This window comes from Aulostomus chinensis, chromosome 13 (assembly GCF_037954235.1).
Source record: "Aulostomus chinensis isolate RoL2024-O1b breed Wild chromosome 13, RoL_Achi_v1.0, whole genome shotgun sequence".
NCBI lineage: Eukaryota > Metazoa > Chordata > Actinopteri > Syngnathiformes > Aulostomidae > Aulostomus > Aulostomus chinensis.
This window is the reverse complement of record NC_141332.1, coordinates 10,775,140-10,793,220: the sequence shown is the minus strand read 5'-3', so window position 1 is coordinate 10,793,220 and position 18,081 is coordinate 10,775,140. Positions and strand designations below refer to the sequence as shown.

The 18,081-nt window shown below is 41.8% G+C and overlaps 1 protein-coding gene across 4 annotated transcripts; it reads left to right on the top strand.

The window, feature by feature from the left end:
- The first annotated feature begins 857 nt into the window (after positions 1–857).
- rnf44 (ring finger protein 44) lies at positions 858–16,633 on the top strand. 4 transcript variants are annotated; one of them, XR_015119135.1, is made up of 12 exons: positions 2,253–2,698; positions 4,133–4,325; positions 6,684–6,906; positions 7,033–7,200; positions 7,577–7,750; positions 7,839–8,000; positions 8,778–8,893; positions 9,324–9,411; positions 12,129–12,250; positions 12,346–12,445; positions 12,529–12,679; positions 13,706–16,631. XR_015119135.1 is itself a non-coding variant. In XM_086223141.1 (11 exons), exons 2-11 carry the CDS (start codon positions 4,219–4,221, stop codon positions 12,589–12,591), a joined length of 1,323 nt encoding a protein of 440 aa, XP_086079267.1. In that variant the 5' UTR covers positions 858–1,194; positions 4,133–4,218; the 3' UTR covers positions 12,592–16,633. The 4 variants fall into 4 exon arrangements, 3 of the variants coding, with proteins under 3 accessions (XP_086079267.1, XP_086079266.1, XP_086079268.1); XM_086223141.1 differs by lacking the exon at positions 2,253–2,698 and adding an exon at positions 858–1,194 and having other exon boundaries at positions 12,529–16,633; XM_086223140.1 differs by having other exon boundaries at positions 12,529–16,633.
- The last annotated feature ends 1,448 nt before the right edge of the window (positions 16,634–18,081 follow it).

Sequence of the window (18,081 nt, the reverse complement as noted above, 5' to 3'; positions counted from 1 at the left end):
AGCCTGGGGCTTTTCTATGTGGAGTCTGCATGTTCTCCCTGTTCCTGTGTGGGTTCTCTCTGGTACTCCAGCTTCCTCTCACAGTCCAAAGACATCAAGAGGGGATGAGGCTGATTGATACTCTAAATTGACTGTAGGTGTGACTGTGAGTGTGAATGGTTGTCTGTCTCTATGTGTTGGCCCTGTGATGGACTGGTGACCCATTCAGTTGAACCCCCTTCATGCCAAAGGCTGCTGGGATAGGCTCCGCCCCTCGCCCTTTAACATAAGTGATAGAAAATGGATGGATGGATGATTTTTGGACTTTCTATTAGTAACTAGCAGTAATGTAGGGCTAATTTGATATGTTACTTTAATAGTCTAAGACAGACTCCTCAGTGTAATCCAGTTTCCATCAAGTGGGGATGATAAAGAGCAGACAACAATTGCAATCAATGATGAATTACAGTAATTTTAGTTGAAATGTTCTAAAGTGTTACTGCAATATCTTTATCATGAAATATTTTTTCTTGGATAATTGTGTACTGAAAAATATTACTGAGACATGTAGTGGCAGTTTAGTGAGATTAAGACTTTAATTTCACTCCATGTGAATAATAATTAAAAAAGAATAATAATTATAATTATTATTATAATTATAATTATTATTATAAATGTCATTTGTTGAATGATTGATATTTTGTATGAGCAGTCTGCTTTGGGTTTGATAAATAGAGTTTCGTTTTCGGTAGCCGTTTACAGTGAGGGCCACCCTATTTTGAATTAAGGACTGACTTCGCTTTTCGTTGAGACACCGAACTTTCGAGGAGTACCGACAGTTTTTTCTGTCCATTACGGTAAAAATGTCAGCGCGGCGTCTGCTCTCTGCTGTGGAAATACGCAGTAATGGGGGTGTAACAGGGAACTGCAGAAACCCAAAACAACCATGGAGCTGGATTACCTTTTCATAATGAGAACAGACGCCAGTGTGGAAATATTTTCGGTGGTCGCAAAGCCTTAAAGCCGCGTTACACACCGACAGAGCGAACTCATGACCGAGGACGTAATGTTTAGCACCTTTTTCAAAGCAGTGGTGGAACCCACGGAATGTTCCACACGGGAACAGCTGACCAGAGGATGCCGCACTTAGCCTAACGAGATGTGAACATTACAAGGAAAATATCAGCGATCACATGTTTGCATATTAACAATCAGGTAACCACTTTGCTCCTCTCGCTGTTACCGTATCTCGGGTGTATTTGGAAGGTTTTGGGTGCTTTTCCTCGGGAGATGGGTAGACGGGCAGGGGTTGTCATTTAGCTCCAGCCCCTCCTTGTTTTGCTGCTACCGAGTGCGATGTTGTAATGTTTACATTAGTCTCTGTTGCAAACCGCTCTTCCTCTCTTTACTAGGCTTAACATTGTGCACAGTCTTGGATGCAGTTCAGAGACCAGAAATGCTTCATAGCTTTATTCAGATCAGGCGAGGATATCATTTATTAACTCTTACCGGATAAATAGGGCCCGATAGCGATGGATATGAGGACTAATAATTGATAGCCTGCCTGTGTAACATTGAATACAACATTTTGCAGCTGCATTCGCCGGTCGAAATAGTTGCAGAAGCATTCAACAGCAGATGAGCAAAAGATGTTTGCTCATTTGATCGTCCAAGTACAATATTACATAACTGTAGGACACTGTGGCCTCCGATGAGAACAGACTCTGGCTAGCATCCTTCTGTATAGGGTATGTTTTTACAAATCAGTATAGTTACCAGTGGATTTATTGAAATGTTGGTTGGTCGAAACTGAAAAGGGAGATTACTGGGAAGGATGTGTATAAAGTTCGCAATGTTTCCTGGTTGGTGTTGGTTAAAGATGATCATTTTTACATCTCATCTGTCATGAAGTGACAATTATTCTCTGAGTTAGATGTGGTCATTTAGATGCACTTGCTGCCCCGGGTTAATTAATACAATATTTCCCTGCGAAACACTGTTAAGTAGACGTTTAAAGTGGAAATAGATTCTGTACAATTACTTTCACTGTACAAAATCCTTCCATTTACATTAAAAAAAAAACTACATGGAAAGTTGTACAAAAAGTATGCTTACTTTTTAGCTCACACATGGGGTTCATAAAAGTTATGTTCTCCGTTGACCCAGATTGCTCTGATAGAGCGTTTTGTTATTAAACCAGAAGCAACAGAGGTGCTTATGGTTGATAGCCAGGAGTCTGGTCGTCTTGCTGTCTGCTGCACGCTGATTGGTCACTCTGAGACGGGGGCGTGGCCTAGTCATAACAATGCATTTCAAGGAACATACACGCGCCAAGGAGTGTTTTCTTCTTTCGCTGAATGCTAACGCGGTATTTTCTCACGTCTAACGGTGTATTGTGCTCAGGTAAACGCTGACGTTGACGGATGGGCTGGTGAACGGTATTTGCAGCGCCCGTAATCCCTATGCAGCAGCTATGTGCGTGTGTTAGCTGGCTAACGTTTGCAAGCTAACTGTAGCTCTGTCAGACACTTTGTCGGATATCTGTCGGAGTTAACAGTTTCAGATTTGTAATCAGGTAACGTAAGCTTGACACTACAGTGCGTGCAGTTGACGGACAAAAGCGGTAACAGACGAGGAGAACTTGATGGGACACGACGTTTCGGAGGCTCAAACACCTGCCATCTCCCCTTGTCACCGAGCACGCAAAGTAACGAAAAAAGTAAGCTCTGAGCTGTGATGTTGGTTACCTGACATGGCGAGATGAACCTATCAACGCTATGCCATGTTTCCATTAGGTATAACATATGTTATAATTGCTATAATGTGCCAGAATACTAAATGTTTTGACTACTGACGGCTGACGAGCTGTTCCCGTTAGAGCCCAGCTATGCTGGACAAAGCATTAGCTTAGCTTTGCTAAAGTTAGCCGCTCTCCTTCAACAAGGGACGTCGAATTTTTTCCCCTGGCAGTAAGGATTCATCGGCTACAACAACGGTCACGTCTGTCATTTTAGAAGTTTTGTATTTCCAAATAGATTCACAATACTTTTGGGGGAAAAAACTGGTACAGCATAGTGGCCTCTTGAATGGACGCGGTCCCGCTTCCCTACCATATCTTTTGTTGTTGCTTTGTCTTAGGAGCACATGGCTTTTCATGTTTTTGTTCAGGCAGGCCACAGCGACCCCTATTTATGCTGTCTCCTCTATACCGCATTAATAACACTGTCGCCCAAACACAAGTAAATACATTGAATTGGGTCGTTTTTAGACAACTACTCGTGGAACGGTTAAGTAATTCATGCAGTCTTAAACTCCAAATTCTGAGATGAACATACCGAGGTAAACTGGTACTTTGTGACCTTCCACGCGGCCAACTTATGAAGTGTAATTTATCACTTTTGACAGACATAACGTGCTGTTGTAAATGTTAAATCCGAGGTTTCTCCTATTGTATTTCCATATAGAAAGTTAGATTTCAACTTACGTGATGAATATACTTTTGTGTGGCTTTTTGTTGTTGTTGTTGCTTCTAAATGTCTCCAACATCCTGTTGGGCTCTTTTGCATGTCGGGAATTTCATTAGTTTCTGGCTTGTAATCACTGTCCTATTTAAACCAGCTTTTCCATTCACAAAACTGTTTACCTGGGGAAGGTCTGGTACCAAAAATTAAACAAGTAAAGACACTATTGCAGGTTGGACAGTGTGCGGGAGTCTTCTTGTAAATATAAAATCAGCATAAATAGCTACTTGAGAGACTACCACTTACTATGAATTTCAGTTTAAATATGAGTGCAGCAGTCAGCTGAGATGAGATAAGAGGTGGAAGTAGGGGTTTAAATAATATCAGAAATATTTGTCGGATCAATTTTCTGTCCCATAGTCTCATTTTCATGAATATTTTGCAAATTATTGGGACATTTGATTAATGTAGATTTAATCCAATAATCAGAAGCGTTTTTAACAAAGTTGTGTGTCGAAAACCTGGTGTGGCCCTCCCCTTGTCTGTACGTGCGTAATGAAAAAATTCTTTCTCTTTTTGCACATATAGGTGGTGATTTATTTTCTAGCTCGACAGTTTAGCATTGGTTATGCTTTGTTTTTGCTGAGTTAAAAATGAGAATTCTCAGTTTGTCAAATGTTGTGTTTTTGCAGGGTTAAGACAATCAGAGGCAATATTCAAGTGCCTCCAGTGTACAGTCTCCATTCCCAGAGTGTGAACCGTCTGCACGACGTCACCAATGCGACCATGGGAAATAGCAGTAAATAGGCTGCCACCAACAGCCCCCTTGAACCAGAGGAGGTTCCTTGGAGAGCCCTGCAACACCCCAGTGCATCTCAGGAGAAGGTAAGGACTTCTCCTGAAATATTTTTCTGTGTTTGACGCAAGTTACCTTATCTGCTGGCATCCATGCGCCGAATTAACAATCTGTGTATCTGTCTTCATAACAAAACAGACTAGACCGCACACGATCAATGTGGATTGTGGTTTGCTTTCAGATCTGCAGTTTGAGGATGTTCTGACTTTGACTCTAGTTTCATTTAATAAACAAAAACATTATTCATGTTAGAGAATCTCACCAAGAACAGACCTGCGCATTGATTCTGTGGCTTTTATTGTGACAATTTCAAATGCTATCCCTCAGTACCAATTCCCTTTGGGAATTTTTTTTTTTTTTTTTACTGCAGCAGTGTCTGACAGTCAGCCTGCTCAGACCAGGCTCTGCAGGGGTGCAGTCCTGTCAGAAAAACCCTGGTATGGTCTGGTCCTCCAGCAGTGTGGTGCTGGCCTCTAGATACTGGAGCGTCTCTCCCTCTGAGGTTGTCGTACAAGTGGACTTGAAAACATCTAAGCAGATTTTAAAACTAAGCTGACCACGTGATTACTTCCCACCTGAGAAGAATATAAAAACTGGTCATAGTGTCCTGTCACCAGTGATGGCGTTGCATTTATGTAGCCTGTCTTAACAGCTGTACCATTGCTGGTGCAGGTGTCCTGCCAAGGTAGTTTTTCCTGATTGAAACTGTGTTCCCGGCCACAGGTACACATTAATGAAAGACAGCGCTAGCTGCATTACACTTCTCTGCTTCTCTGAAATAAATACAAAATACATTGATAGTTTAAGTCATCCTTTTATCCTTTCATTCCTTCATCCATTTACCATCCATTTTTATCCTCCCAAAAAGTATATCCCTCCACAACTTGTGGCAGCCTGACGCAAACTGACAAAACATGTATCCTAGGCCTGGGCGATGTATTGATTTTATCCATTATTTGAGTTTTTTGTTGTGGACAGTTTAAAAAAAATAAAAAAATTTGAGTTTTTACTCCTGTTGCTATGGTGCACCTTTTGTCCCCCAGGAGCTTCCATAGCTTTCCCCCTCACCCCTCCCCCTTGTTTCTTGCGCAGGCATAGCGGCAACATGGCTAATGAGAGCGAGAAGTTTGTTTCTAAGAAAGGAGTAGTATCATCAGTGGTTTGGAACTGGTTTGGGTTTGCGGCGACAGACGTTGAACAAGTGACTGCATGCTGCGAAGGTTGTCTGAAACCCATTGCAACTAAAGACAGCAGCACATCGAACTTATCTCAGCAACTAAAACAGAGGATTCCAGCCGAGTGGGAGAAATGAAACTCTTTGCAAGGGGAACAAGACCGCTATAACCAACAAACTCCTAAAGTTAAGTTTTGATAAAATAAAAGCAGAACTTGTTTTGAGTTCTCTCTGTCCTTTGTACTTCTTGTTTTCTTTAAAAAAAAATTGGAAAAACATCTTGAATCAAATTTTTCGTGAAAAATACAGAGATTTTATTTTTAGTCCATATCGCCCAGGCCTAATGCATCCCCTTCATAACTTGGGCGAGGACAGAGGAAACTGCCCCGTATTCATCTGTGTTATTAGAAATGATGTGAACTTTTCACAAAATATGACACCTGACTGTAGTGCATTATCTGTTTGGGGGGGGGGGGGGGGTTGCAATTTGTGGTAGCCTGAATCAACAGTATGAAAAAAAATATGCATCATCCTCCTAACTTGAATAAATAATCAGCCCAACGGCACATTGCAAGATTTTCAAATTATAGGAGGGAACACATGCATTTTCAGTGTGGCGCTATACACAAGTATTGATAACATTTACTTAAGAACAGTTGCATTTAACTCAAAATCTGCCATGTGGTAAGTTGCAAAACCACATTGATGAAAGTTGGAAGTGTAAAGGGTGAATCAAGCTACCCATGTGGGTTTTTTGGGGGGGGGGGGGGGGGATTGTATTTGCTTTGGAGAAACAGAAGCGTGGGATCGTAACAGTGCTAGGGCTGTCTGCCGTTAATGCATGCAGCGCTCCTGTGGTCGGGCAAACCATCTCTATCAGGGGGAACTAGCTTGGCATGACACTTGTGGTCGTGATGTGAGGCTGATGATCTAACACTTTGACATGCAACATTGAATTGCATTTAATTGGTGTCTTGATTGGGGGTCAGACAGATCCACATGGTTGATTTTAAAGATAGCCAATATCCTAAATATTGGATTTAGATGACTGTCAATAAGAAGTAAAATTGAAAAGGAATTTTGAATGGTTATGCTGCCTGACAACACCTTTCATCAAGTAATTGAGTTGTGTTCTTTAGGATTATTCTGTCAATTCTTGAAAAAGTTCTGTCATATATTCAAATGTATGAGTGTACATGTTTTGATCTTCCAGCCCACCAGTGAGACGCCAGTGGGGGAGACGAGACAGACCTCTACTGCACACTTCTGTGGTCCAGGATGAGAATTTCCATCATCTGCTTTTCTCCCAGCATCACCAACAGGTTCCTTTAGATGAATCCAGACAATACAGCCACACCAGCACACTACCACGCATGCTTCACCCTGCTGCCCATCTGCCTCAGCAGAGCCCCATCATGGTGGATCTACATGATCAGGTACCAGAACAAGCCTCTCTTGGTGGCAAAGAAAATGGGTTTCTAGTTTGGATGAACTTGAATTGGACACATAAAGGCAGTTATATGAGTTAGATCTCCCTCTTCTTGTGTTTTTTTTCCCCAAAGATGCACCAGGGATCGGTTCCAATATCATACACTGTTACAACGGTGACGACCCACGGATTTCCCATCCACACCGGGCAGCCCTTACCAGGGTGCAACACTCAGCAGCTCCCAGCATGCTCGGTAATGTTCAGCGGACAGCTCTCTCTGCTCTGCTGCCTTCCTCCTCCTGTGAGTTTGAAAAGGAAGAGCCCAAATGTCAGTGGCATCCATGTAGCACACCATACCAGCCATGCTATCTATCACTGTTCATTCCTAGCAACCCAGCTGCTGCTGTTCCTGTACAGGATTGTTTATGTTAGAACAGTTATTAGAATGAAGTCTGATGATTGTTTGATCATGGCAGTACTGTGGTTTTATGTAATGCATTACTTCATATATGCTCATTACTTGCTTAAAACATGCTTTAATTATGCCGCCTCATCGTCAATATGAGGAACTAATTTGTTTTAAATAGGCAGATGCTGTCTATCAGTGTTATCTTTAAACAGGAAATGGTATTACGTAAACATTTGCCCCTTCCTGTTTTTTGCCTCTTTCTTCTCAGCTCATACAGGCATGCACCATGCAGCATATGCCAGTGTCTTATCAAGCCTTTCCACCCCTGATCTCCAGCGAACATTTTGTATTGCACCCGACCCCGTCAGTACCCCCCCACCAGCCACCACACCTTACTCCTCTGAACCAGTTTGTCCCTTTACAGCCTCAGCACCCACGCATGGTAAGTAGTCTAAATTTGACATGTGTCTATCAGTGAAAATGCGGTGTAACCAGACAGGTCTAATAGCAAACTTTCCTTCTCCTCTCAGCCTCTACAGAGGGTAGAGAATGAAGTTGACCTAAGAGGGGACCAGCACCCATTAGGGAGCTTTTCTTACCCTCCCTCTCATCACCCACCAGCGCTGCCTCCTTCTCTGCCCCTACAGTATCTTCCTCAAGAGCCTCTGCATCAAGAGCTTCCCTTTGGAGTGGTAAAGCAGCTTTCTCTCCCTGTGAAAGTGACAGGACATGTATGACTGTTGCATCACAACCTACTTCCCACCTCTTCATTATTGTACAGGTGGTAACAGTGCAGTAGTGCTGCACAGTCTAAATCACAATCTGATCTAGATTCATCAAAACAAACTCACCCAAAAACCCTCTAAGCTGCATCAGCAAGTGATGAGTATGCAACAGAGTTGCCGCTGTGTATTTGATGACTGCAGGAACGTTCCCACAGCAGTGGCCACACATTGTGGTGTCAAAGAAATCTTTTAATATAACATTTAAAGAATATTATAAGGATGTTAATCATTTCGAAAGATGATCCTAATTCTGTATTATAGTTACTCCGAAGAAGAAATTGTTTTAACCATAACGTTGTTAGGAAATTTTGGGGGACGTTGTTAAATATTCAACTTGTAATTTATTGCCTCAACCAACATTTAGAATGTTTTTTAACAAGTGCTGTCCTTCCTTTTGGGGGGAGATCAAGATCTCAATTCTGACTGATAAAATATGGATTCTCACCAGCATGGTAAAGCTCTGAGTAGCAGAAATTACTTATTCTCATGACATCACATTGTTTTCACGTGTTTGCTGATCACTCCAGACAGCGTTGTAACACCTGCATGAACACATACAGTGGAAAATAACTAACATGATTACAGACTTTGATTTGTTTCCATTCACCCAGAACCAATTTCCTTCTAATAATGTTAACCATTTCCACACAACAGACTTCATCATGTTTGTGTTTGTCTGCTCAGCCATATCCCCACATGCTGCCCCGGCGAGTGAGTGGACAGAGATACCGGTTACAGCAGCCTCTTCCCCCGCCGCCGCCCCCTCCATCCTACTACCCAGGCTTCCTCCCTTACTTCCTGTGAGTACATGCAGCACAGTCTCTCTCTCTGTAGGTATGAACCACATATTTACCAGAACATAACAAGTTTCAAAGTTTTATTGTCATATGCACAGTAAATAAACACGTTTCCCTGCACAGATGAAATTCTTTCTTTGCTGTCCAGAATGAATGCCAAACTGTATACAATTTTTAGTATGGAATAGATAAATGATGGTAAACCTTAAAGGCAATTATAAAAAAGCAGCATGGGAAAAATTCAACAGAGTTTTCTACCAGTTGTGCAGCTGGTTTCAGTTTGCTGCATTCTGGCATTTGCATTTCTGCTTTTTCAAATTGAATGAGCTGAAGATGCACGAGAGAAAAGATTAGTAACTTTAGCAACAAGTCAGCACATATATTTATTAGTACCTGAACGTTTGAGTCAGTTTGTCTCTCTCTCTCTGCATAGGTCAATGCTTCCTGTGCCTCCAACAGCAGTGGGCCCAGCCATCAGTCTAGACCTAGATGTGGATGATGTGGAGATGGAGAACTATGAGGTTGGTTGACAAATTAGGCCGTGTGTCATCTTGTTGTGTCACAGAGCTGCAGCTTTGCTCCCAGTGCTCCGTCCTCTGTAAACCACTGGAAGTGTAACCAGGTCCCTCTTTGAGCTTTGGCATAACTTCATGTTAGTAATTCAAACATCCTGTATTTACTAGCCTGATGTTACATCAAGGATAAAGTGATTACCTTCACCAGGGCTCTAGGCTAACTTTGCCATTGGTAGCACTGGTGCAAACTCCCAATCACAAAACACCGTATTTTCCACACTATAAGGCGCACCTTTAACGAATGGCCTATTTTAAAACTGTTTTCATATATAGGGCGCACCGCATTATAAGGCGCATAGAATAGAAACTACTGTAGTGGCTGGGGTTGCGTTATATATCCACTAGATGGAGCTGCGATAAAGGGAATGTCCACAAAACAGTCAGATAAGTCAGTTAGTCAAACTTTATTAATAGAATACAAACCAGTGTTCTGACAACTCCGTTCACTCCCAAAAGAAGTTAGTGCATTCACAATACGGTACCGTACGTACCGGTAGCTGCGTGACTGATAGCCTTGAGTTTGAACTCTGCGTCGCGAGCGTGTCTCTTGAAAGGTGTCATTCTGGGGTCTTCATACACACACAAGTGGTGTGGGACTGGAATTCCCCTTTGCCGTTTTTACCACTGTTACTTCGGCGACGCCCCCTGACTACGGTAGCCACAATTAACCAATATTGATCCATATATAAGGCGCATCGGATTATAACTGTCGGTTTTTGAGAAAATTAAAGGCTTTTAGGTGCGCCTTATAGTGCGGAAAATACGGTAGATGGAAAAGGTCACAATATTACCGTGTACTCTGCACGCATACGTTACAAACACATAAACCAAGAGACAATGACGAGCAGAATCTGAGCAAGTTTGCAAAGCCGGGTGGGCAAAATGTGCCGGTGGAAATTTGTGCTGTGCTGAGGACTCACAATCTTCATCGCAGCTGTGCCCATGTTTCCAAAACAGAGGAGGGCGCAGGAAGGGGAGAGGCTGCGCAAGTGAAGGACTAAAAGACTGTTTTCATCTTAAATGTCTAAGACTCTTCCCATGTTACCAAAGAGTAATGATCATTCACTTACACAGTGTGACTGGATACAAATTTAGCTTGCACGCTCCCAAAATAAGGCTGCATATGAGTCCGTTTTGGTTGCAGTCCAGAGCCCTGTTCACATTCACTCACATGACAGTAGTGTGGACATCAGATTAACCCTTTCCCTGCCACCTTTCCATCAGCAGTTCTAAAAACCGATTTTTCCACCGTCAAAATATTTCGTTTCACCAAGGTGAGAACAGGAGCATATCAAAAGAAGCTTCTTGTTTGACAAAAGAAGTGACATTTTTTCATATTTAATTCTTTTTGCAACCACTCGAATGTTTGTCATTTTCATCAAAAAATACCCTGCATTTCAGTCAAAAGCTGAGGAAACTGCACTTCATTAGCGAGAGCCATTTCACCATTTTCAGCAGAATACCAACTTTTACATGTTTTGATTTGATGATGAAAAACACCTTTTCCTCAACTAACCTAAAAGAGTACATTGAGGCAAAACAGCTGAAAATCTCAAAATGAATCAGTACATGAAAAACAAGTCTTGGTCAGGCCTCGCATTGGCTGGACGGTGTCAGTGAGCCTCTGTCCCAGCGGTGGTCGGCGTGTCTCTAATGTAGATTCTTGATTCTTGGATGGCCTCATCAATATTAGTTGCGAAAGCGCTGGAATCATCACTGAGGCACATAAGTACATACGGGTGGTAATTCATTTGATAATTGTCCCTGAAGTCACTGAACTTCTGTTGAATAAGCGCACCCACTCTGGCACTGTGTTACTGGACAGTTATGAATCAAGTCCTTTTATCAACACACACTGGAATTGGCATCATTGGCCCAAGCAGAAATAATAGTGGCTGCAGGAGCCTGCGTAGTGGCAAACGTCATTTCAGCCCAGTATTACTCTCCTTAATACTCATTCCTTCAAAGGTTGACATCATCAGGAATTTATTTTAGTTGGTTGACAGTGAATTTGACACTCCACATTTTTGCTCTTTGGACAAAACAAGTTTTTCGAGGCTAACAATGTACAGACATGAAACCCCGAAATTCATCCCAATAAACACTGAGAGACGAGTCAAGGGGACATAGTAATTCCAAGCCTACAGCTCACTACAGACACTATTGCAACATTAATGACTCTTAATATTGATTATCTGTAGATTTTTACATTGTGTACCAGCACTGATGAATCGAAGACAGATGATTGTATTGATCAGAAGCAGTAACGTCATGCCATGGTATGGCTTGCTTTCAAGGTGCATTCTGCTGTGAGGTGGTGCAGTTCTCTGCAGGCAGGTGGAACGCACCGCAACACCGGCAGCCACCAGTGGACGCATGCAGCTGTTCAAACCTGATTCGGCTGTCACTTTTTGACCTGAGCTGCTGCCTGCAGTTAATCTGCTATGTTTTGAGACCTTTGAATCTCCATGTTCCTTTGCTTTAATTCACTTTTTAAAGAGCAGCAGCCATTGAGGAACTCCCAAAATTCAACCACTGCTCAGCGGCAAACCTTTTCTAGTCCTGCCCCTACCTCTTAGGATTGAAGGTGTGACTAAAAACAAGTTCCTTGCTGTATGAAGGATGTATAACACAAATAATAAATCTTGCATTTATCTCTGCAGGCATTACTGAATCTGGCAGAGAGGCTGGGTGAAGCCAAACCACGGGGACTCACTAAGGCTGACATAGAGCAACTTCCGTCCTACAGATTCAACTCAGAGAATCATCTATCTGAACAAACGCTGTAAGCCCTCCTCTTCCTCTTCCTCATCCTCTCACTACTGTCAGGCCACATCAGTATATCTACGTCCTGGTAACTGTCTCATCTCTCTTCCTCAGGTGTGTTGTGTGCTTTAGTGACTTTGAGTGTAGGCAGCTACTTCGGGTATTACCTTGTAACCATGAATTCCACGCCAAGTGTGTGGATAAGTGGTTAAAGGTAAGTTGATAATAGATTGTATTAACAATAACACCATTCCACAGTGGAAATGTGCCTTAATGTCCTCTCCATTGACCCCGCAGACCAATCGAACTTGTCCTATCTGCCGAGCTGATGCGTCAGATGTTCACCGGGAGGTGGAGTGAGAAATGTCTGAGTGCTGAACTGGAAAGCTGCACACACCAGAGCTTGTCCCAGAGCTGGGGACACCTGCCACCTGACCTGCATCCTCCAGTAAATACAGCTTACCAACCCACTACTCCTGCCACTTCCTAAATAATAAGCAATCCGGGATCGTTTCTGGAGCCTGTTGTACCTCTGCTGTGCTTCATTTGTCCGAGTCTCATGAAACCCACTGCCTACTGCAGCCAGAGTGCTGGGGTCGCCAGCCACTGCTCTCTCTGCCCCCCTCGTCGCAGATTCCAAAGATTTTCCCTACAATGCATTATTTGCTGCTTTTGTTTACAGGGTTTCATTTTCATTCAGTGGATTTGGTTGTGGTATTCATGACTAGTGGGAGTCCTGCAGTGGAGGAGGTGAGCCTGGAGCCTGGAGGATGATGGGCTGGACACCTTGTGCAATTAGCAGAAAAATAATCCCTGGACATGGGTATCTGTGTTTGGAGGCAACACCTGACCATCATAGATGCATGTTTGTGTAGGTGTTGGGCAAACTGACTTCAAAAGGTTTTACCCCTTTCTTGTTTTAGATTTGCAAATGCTATTGTGAAAGTGTGACTTGCTGTGGTTATATGCAGATTCTGTTCAGCCTGAGTTTATGGACTGCAAACGATGGGACACTTTGTTTGGGGGAGGTGGGGCAGGTGTGGGGTTCTGCTACCCCAGAAACTCCACTACGGAACACAGATCTGTTTAAAAACAAAAAAAAACAAAACAAAAAAAAAGGAGGAAAAAAGCAGTCTTGAATTAATGGACTGCATCTTTTCAAGGTCATCTGGCATACCTGCACAAGTGCCACATCCATCCTCCACGTACGTCAGCATTGTTCCTCTGGCAAGTGCGTGAGCTCCCGTGTGTGTGTGTGCGTGCGTGCGTGCGTGCGTGTGTGCGTGCGAGTCAGTGACTATCCTGTTCACAGAGCCAATGCATTGTGCAACCACTGGATACAGGGCAGCATGCTAGGATTTGCATGAACTGTTGATTCAGACTAGCAATATTTTAATCAAGCATTGCCACCAAAATTATCAAATTTAAGAAACAGAAGAGACAAAGATATTAAAAGCCGTGCTTGCTTATTCAGAAAGCAGCGAGAGGGAGCATGCGGTTCCACCCTGACTGCGACTAAAGGATGGCGAGTCCTCATGTGATGCTGACGTCGTAGGGCTCTGGAGGCCTGTGCAGAAAGCAATATGTGCCGAGAGCGGTGAGTTTGAAACGAACATTTTCTTCCTCTTTTGGGAGGACCAGGCTGTTGATTTCTTTCTTTGTGAGCCAAATCCAATATACAGATATAGCCTCCTTTTCAAGATTTCAGATCTGCCTTCTTCTGACCTTGACAAGCACAAACCTATTACTAATCCTGAGAATACTGTGTCGTTTTCACTTGTTTTAAAAGCATACAATTTTAAAAGGTTTATTTATTGGTTTTATCTTCTAGAGAAAATCCATTGAAGGAAACAGTTTGGGGCACTAACAATGTTCGTGTATGGTATGTGTTCTATTCTTGGTCAGGTCATTGTCTTAGGCCATGGTGTTTAAAAAGAGCAACTTTATGTATAGCTTCAGTGTGAATGCTTTTTAGATAAACGTTTTAAGACAGAAGAATGTTGAAAAACCCTCGTAGAAGTCACTGGTGACACTCCGCCAGCTGTCCACATCCCAAAGTGATCAGGACGGTGTTAAAACTACACACACACACACACACACAGCTGGAGTGTTCAGTAGTGTAGGAACACTGTTACCTAGTTCCCTGCTTGTGTTCACACTTAAAAGAAAGGAAATTAAAAAAAAAAAAAAAAAAAGGATACATTTGGGGTGGGATACAAAAGAGCAACAAATGAACTTTGGATTCTCTTAACTGCCCCTCGTAAGCACTAACAGGCAGTCGTAACCTTTGCTTTGACATGTAAAGGGATCTTTGCCTTTTTCTTTACTTTTGTGTCTTAAGTGAATGTGAGTCTTTCGATGTGTGTGCCACCTTCAAGAAAAAAAAAAAGCCATTTAATAAGTTAAACCCACAGCTTTGAGAATTAACCTATGTGTACATATCTATTCGCTGGCATATATTGTAAGTTTAAAAAAAAATCACTCAGGGCCTCTCAGTATATGAAAATAAAGGACAACGGTCCATTTCAAATGGAAAGGATGCCATGAAAAGGGTATATCTGAATTTAGTTTGGTTGTTTTCCTCTGACCATGAATGATTTAATGTAATCAACTATAATATTCTGTTTTGTCTGAAATAGTAGGTCATTTAAAGACAGGCATGCAAGAAAAAAAAGTAAATATGTTATTCACTGAAAAGAGGCGATGTACACTGCAACTCATTACAAGTGTATTATTCAAACCTGTTTGACTTCTGTTCCTGTACTCAGACTATATGTTCAGACATAGCGGTTGTGATCCCATTTCCAAAACGTGCCTCGGAGCACACTATCCTACCTAATTCACCCCCAAATCTACTTCAAAGGTGTTTGCATGACTTTCAAAAAAAAAGACAAAAAAAAAAAAAAAAGCCAATGAAGTAAGTCAAGTGTGTTATAATGGAGGATATCTTCAAATCTGGTGGGGACCTATTTAATGGTGCACAATATGCATGCTTGTCAACCAGATCCCAAGTGATTTTTAGCTCTAGTTGGCTTTGGGTTCTGGAGGTTTGGATCTTAACGCTCAGCTGATAACTGCCATGCATTGTACTGCACATATTTGTAATAGAACTGAATGACTACAAGATTTTATTGCGCTAACTTCATTTTGTAGGAAAAAAAAAAGAAAAAAGTACTGGTCTTGAATCCAGAAATTCTTACATACATTGTGTTACTATTCTTGCCCTAACGACTGAAAATGACATGCTCTGAAACTACTGTAGTTTATCAAAAGCCATAGTGAAACGGTGCTAGATGTTCTGCTTTTAGGTATGAAAACTCACTCGCGTGAATGCAATAGTTTGTCATGGATCCCATGTATTCTTAAAGCATGTTCTACTAATACCCCAGTGAAAGTCATTATAGTTTAAGGGATTAAAAAATAAAGTGTTGTCATCCTTATTCCAGTGTAGTACTGTACCTGCCTATCAGGCTCTCGCTCTCAGTGTATCAATATCTTAAAATGTATTGTTCACATAACGGTTCATGTTAATATTAGCGCTCTTATTTTAAAATATTTAATTGCCAATATCCAGCCACCCTATGAAGTAAAAGAACCTCCCATTAGGTAATCATTTTTAAGACGACTGAGAATAGAGTCTTGTAGTCTTTCTGTTACAGTTATTGAATAATCTCACAGCTTGTGTGGTGCAAAAACGTGTTCCAATAAGCAGCTAAAATTTATTTAGGATTTGTGATTGATTGCTGCGTAGATGCCATTTATTGTTTACCAATGATTTGTTTTTTGTTGTTTTTTTTTTTTTTTTCTTTAATTTGCTGTGGTGGGATAGTGGTTTACTGTTCTTACTCTCCCTGGCCTCTCGGGGGCCTTGCCTGAACGCCAGACTACCCACCCGCCAACAGAGCCAGGGGCATGTGTTCTGTGTTTAGGCAGATTTTATTTTTGCTTTGGTACTTGCACATTTACAGTTACCTCATTTTTTTCCATGTTTGTATTGGGGGAGGGGGGAAGAAAACAACTAATATATATTACATATAGGAAATGGTTCTTAATGTTATAATTTTTCATTCCATTGGAATCATTTTGTTTGTAGCATTTAACATAACTAGTCAGTGTATTATATATACATCTGTATACTGTTTGAAATTTTTAAAATTTGTACTTTTTTTAAATGAAAGTTGCTAGTTATGCTTTACTAAGTAGTGCAATCATATTTTTTTTTTATTGTTGTGGCTGATTGGAGAGGGTTGTTCACTAATAAATGTATGATGTATACCAATATCACATTCGCCTCTTTTGACTCAAGATACTGAAAAATGACAGGCAATAATAATAAATGAAAAAAAATACATTGTAATGAAAGAGGACATTTGTGTTTTTATTTTTTGTATTTCATTTATGCATTCATTTCGGTCTTTCCTCACATATAGACATATATACATACATATATAAATATACATAGATATATGTATGTATTATATATGTGTGTGTGTGTAATATGTAATCAGGCAAAAGTTTGGATACACATCTCAAAGTTTTTTCTTTAGTTTTACTACTTTCTACATTGTAGATACATTCTGAAGACATCAAATATATGAAACAAGATCTATGGAATTATATAGCAAAGAATAAATGTTAAATAACTGTAAATATGTTTTATATTTTCGATTCCTCAAAGTAGCCACCCCGTGCTTTGTTGTCAGCGCTGCAAACCCTTGGCCTTCTCTCAAAGAGCTTCATGATGTCATCACCTGAAATGGTTTCCACTTCTCAGGTTGGCCTTGTCAGGGTTCATTTGTGGAATTGCTTGCCTTCTTAACAGGGTTGGGAGAGTCAGTTGTGTTGTGTAGAAGTCAGGTTGGTACCCAGCTGACAGTCCTGTTTGACAACTGTTAGAGTTCATGGCCAGAACCAATCAGCTGATAAAGAGAAAGACAGTCCATCATTACTTTAAGAAGGTCAGTCAGTCTGGGAAATTAAAAAACTTTGAATGTGTCCCAAAGTGCAGTCACAAAAACCATCAAGTGCTACAACAAAACAGGCTCACATGAGGACCTCCCCAGGAAAGAAGACCAAGAGTCTCCTCTGCTGCTGAGCATGAGTTCATCTGAGTCACCAGCCTCAGAAATCACAAGTTAACAGCACCTCAGATTAGAGCCCAGATAAAAGCCACACAGAGTTCTGGTAGCAGACACGTCTCTACATCAACTGTTCAGAGGAGACTGCGCCAACCAGGCCTTGATGGTCAAACAGCTGCCAAGAAACCACTGCTGAGGAAAAGCAACAAGCAGAAGAGATTTGTTTGGGCCAAGAAACACAAGGAATGGACATTGGACCAGTGGAAATCTGGGCTTTGGTCTGATGAGTCCACATCTGAGATCTTTGGTTCCTTCCACTGTGTCTTTGTGTGATACAGAAAAGGTGAACGGATGGTCTCTACATTCATGGTTCCCACCGTGAAGCATGGAGGAGGAGGTGTGATGGTGTGGAGGGGCTTTGCTGGTGACACTGTTGGGGATCTATTCAAAAGTGAAGGAACACCGAACCAACATGGCTACCACAGCATCCAATCCAGTTTGTGATTAGTTCGAATATCGTTTATTTTCCAACTGGACAACGACCCCAAACACACCTCCAGGCTGTGTGAGGGCTATTTGTCTCAGAAGGACAGTGATGGAGGGCTGCACCAGATGACCTGGCCTCCACAGTCACCTGACCTGAACCCACTGGAGATGGTTTGGGATGAGATGGACTGTAGAGTGAAGACAACAGGGCCAGCAGGTGCTCAGCATCTCTAGGAGCTCCTTCAAGACTGTTGGGGATGACATCATGACGCTCATAGAGAGAATG

Coding starts and splice junctions, on each gene's coding strand:
- rnf44 (XM_086223141.1), top strand. CDS start 4,219: ATGCGACCATGGGAAATAGCAGTAAATAGGCTGCCACCAACAGCCCCC. Junction 7,751..7,838: donor AGCCTCAGCACCCACGCATG/GTAAGTAGTCTA, acceptor TTCTCCTCTCAG/CCTCTACAGAGGGTAGAGAA. Junction 12,446..12,528: donor GTGTGGATAAGTGGTTAAAG/GTAAGTTGATAA, acceptor TTGACCCCGCAG/ACCAATCGAACTTGTCCTAT.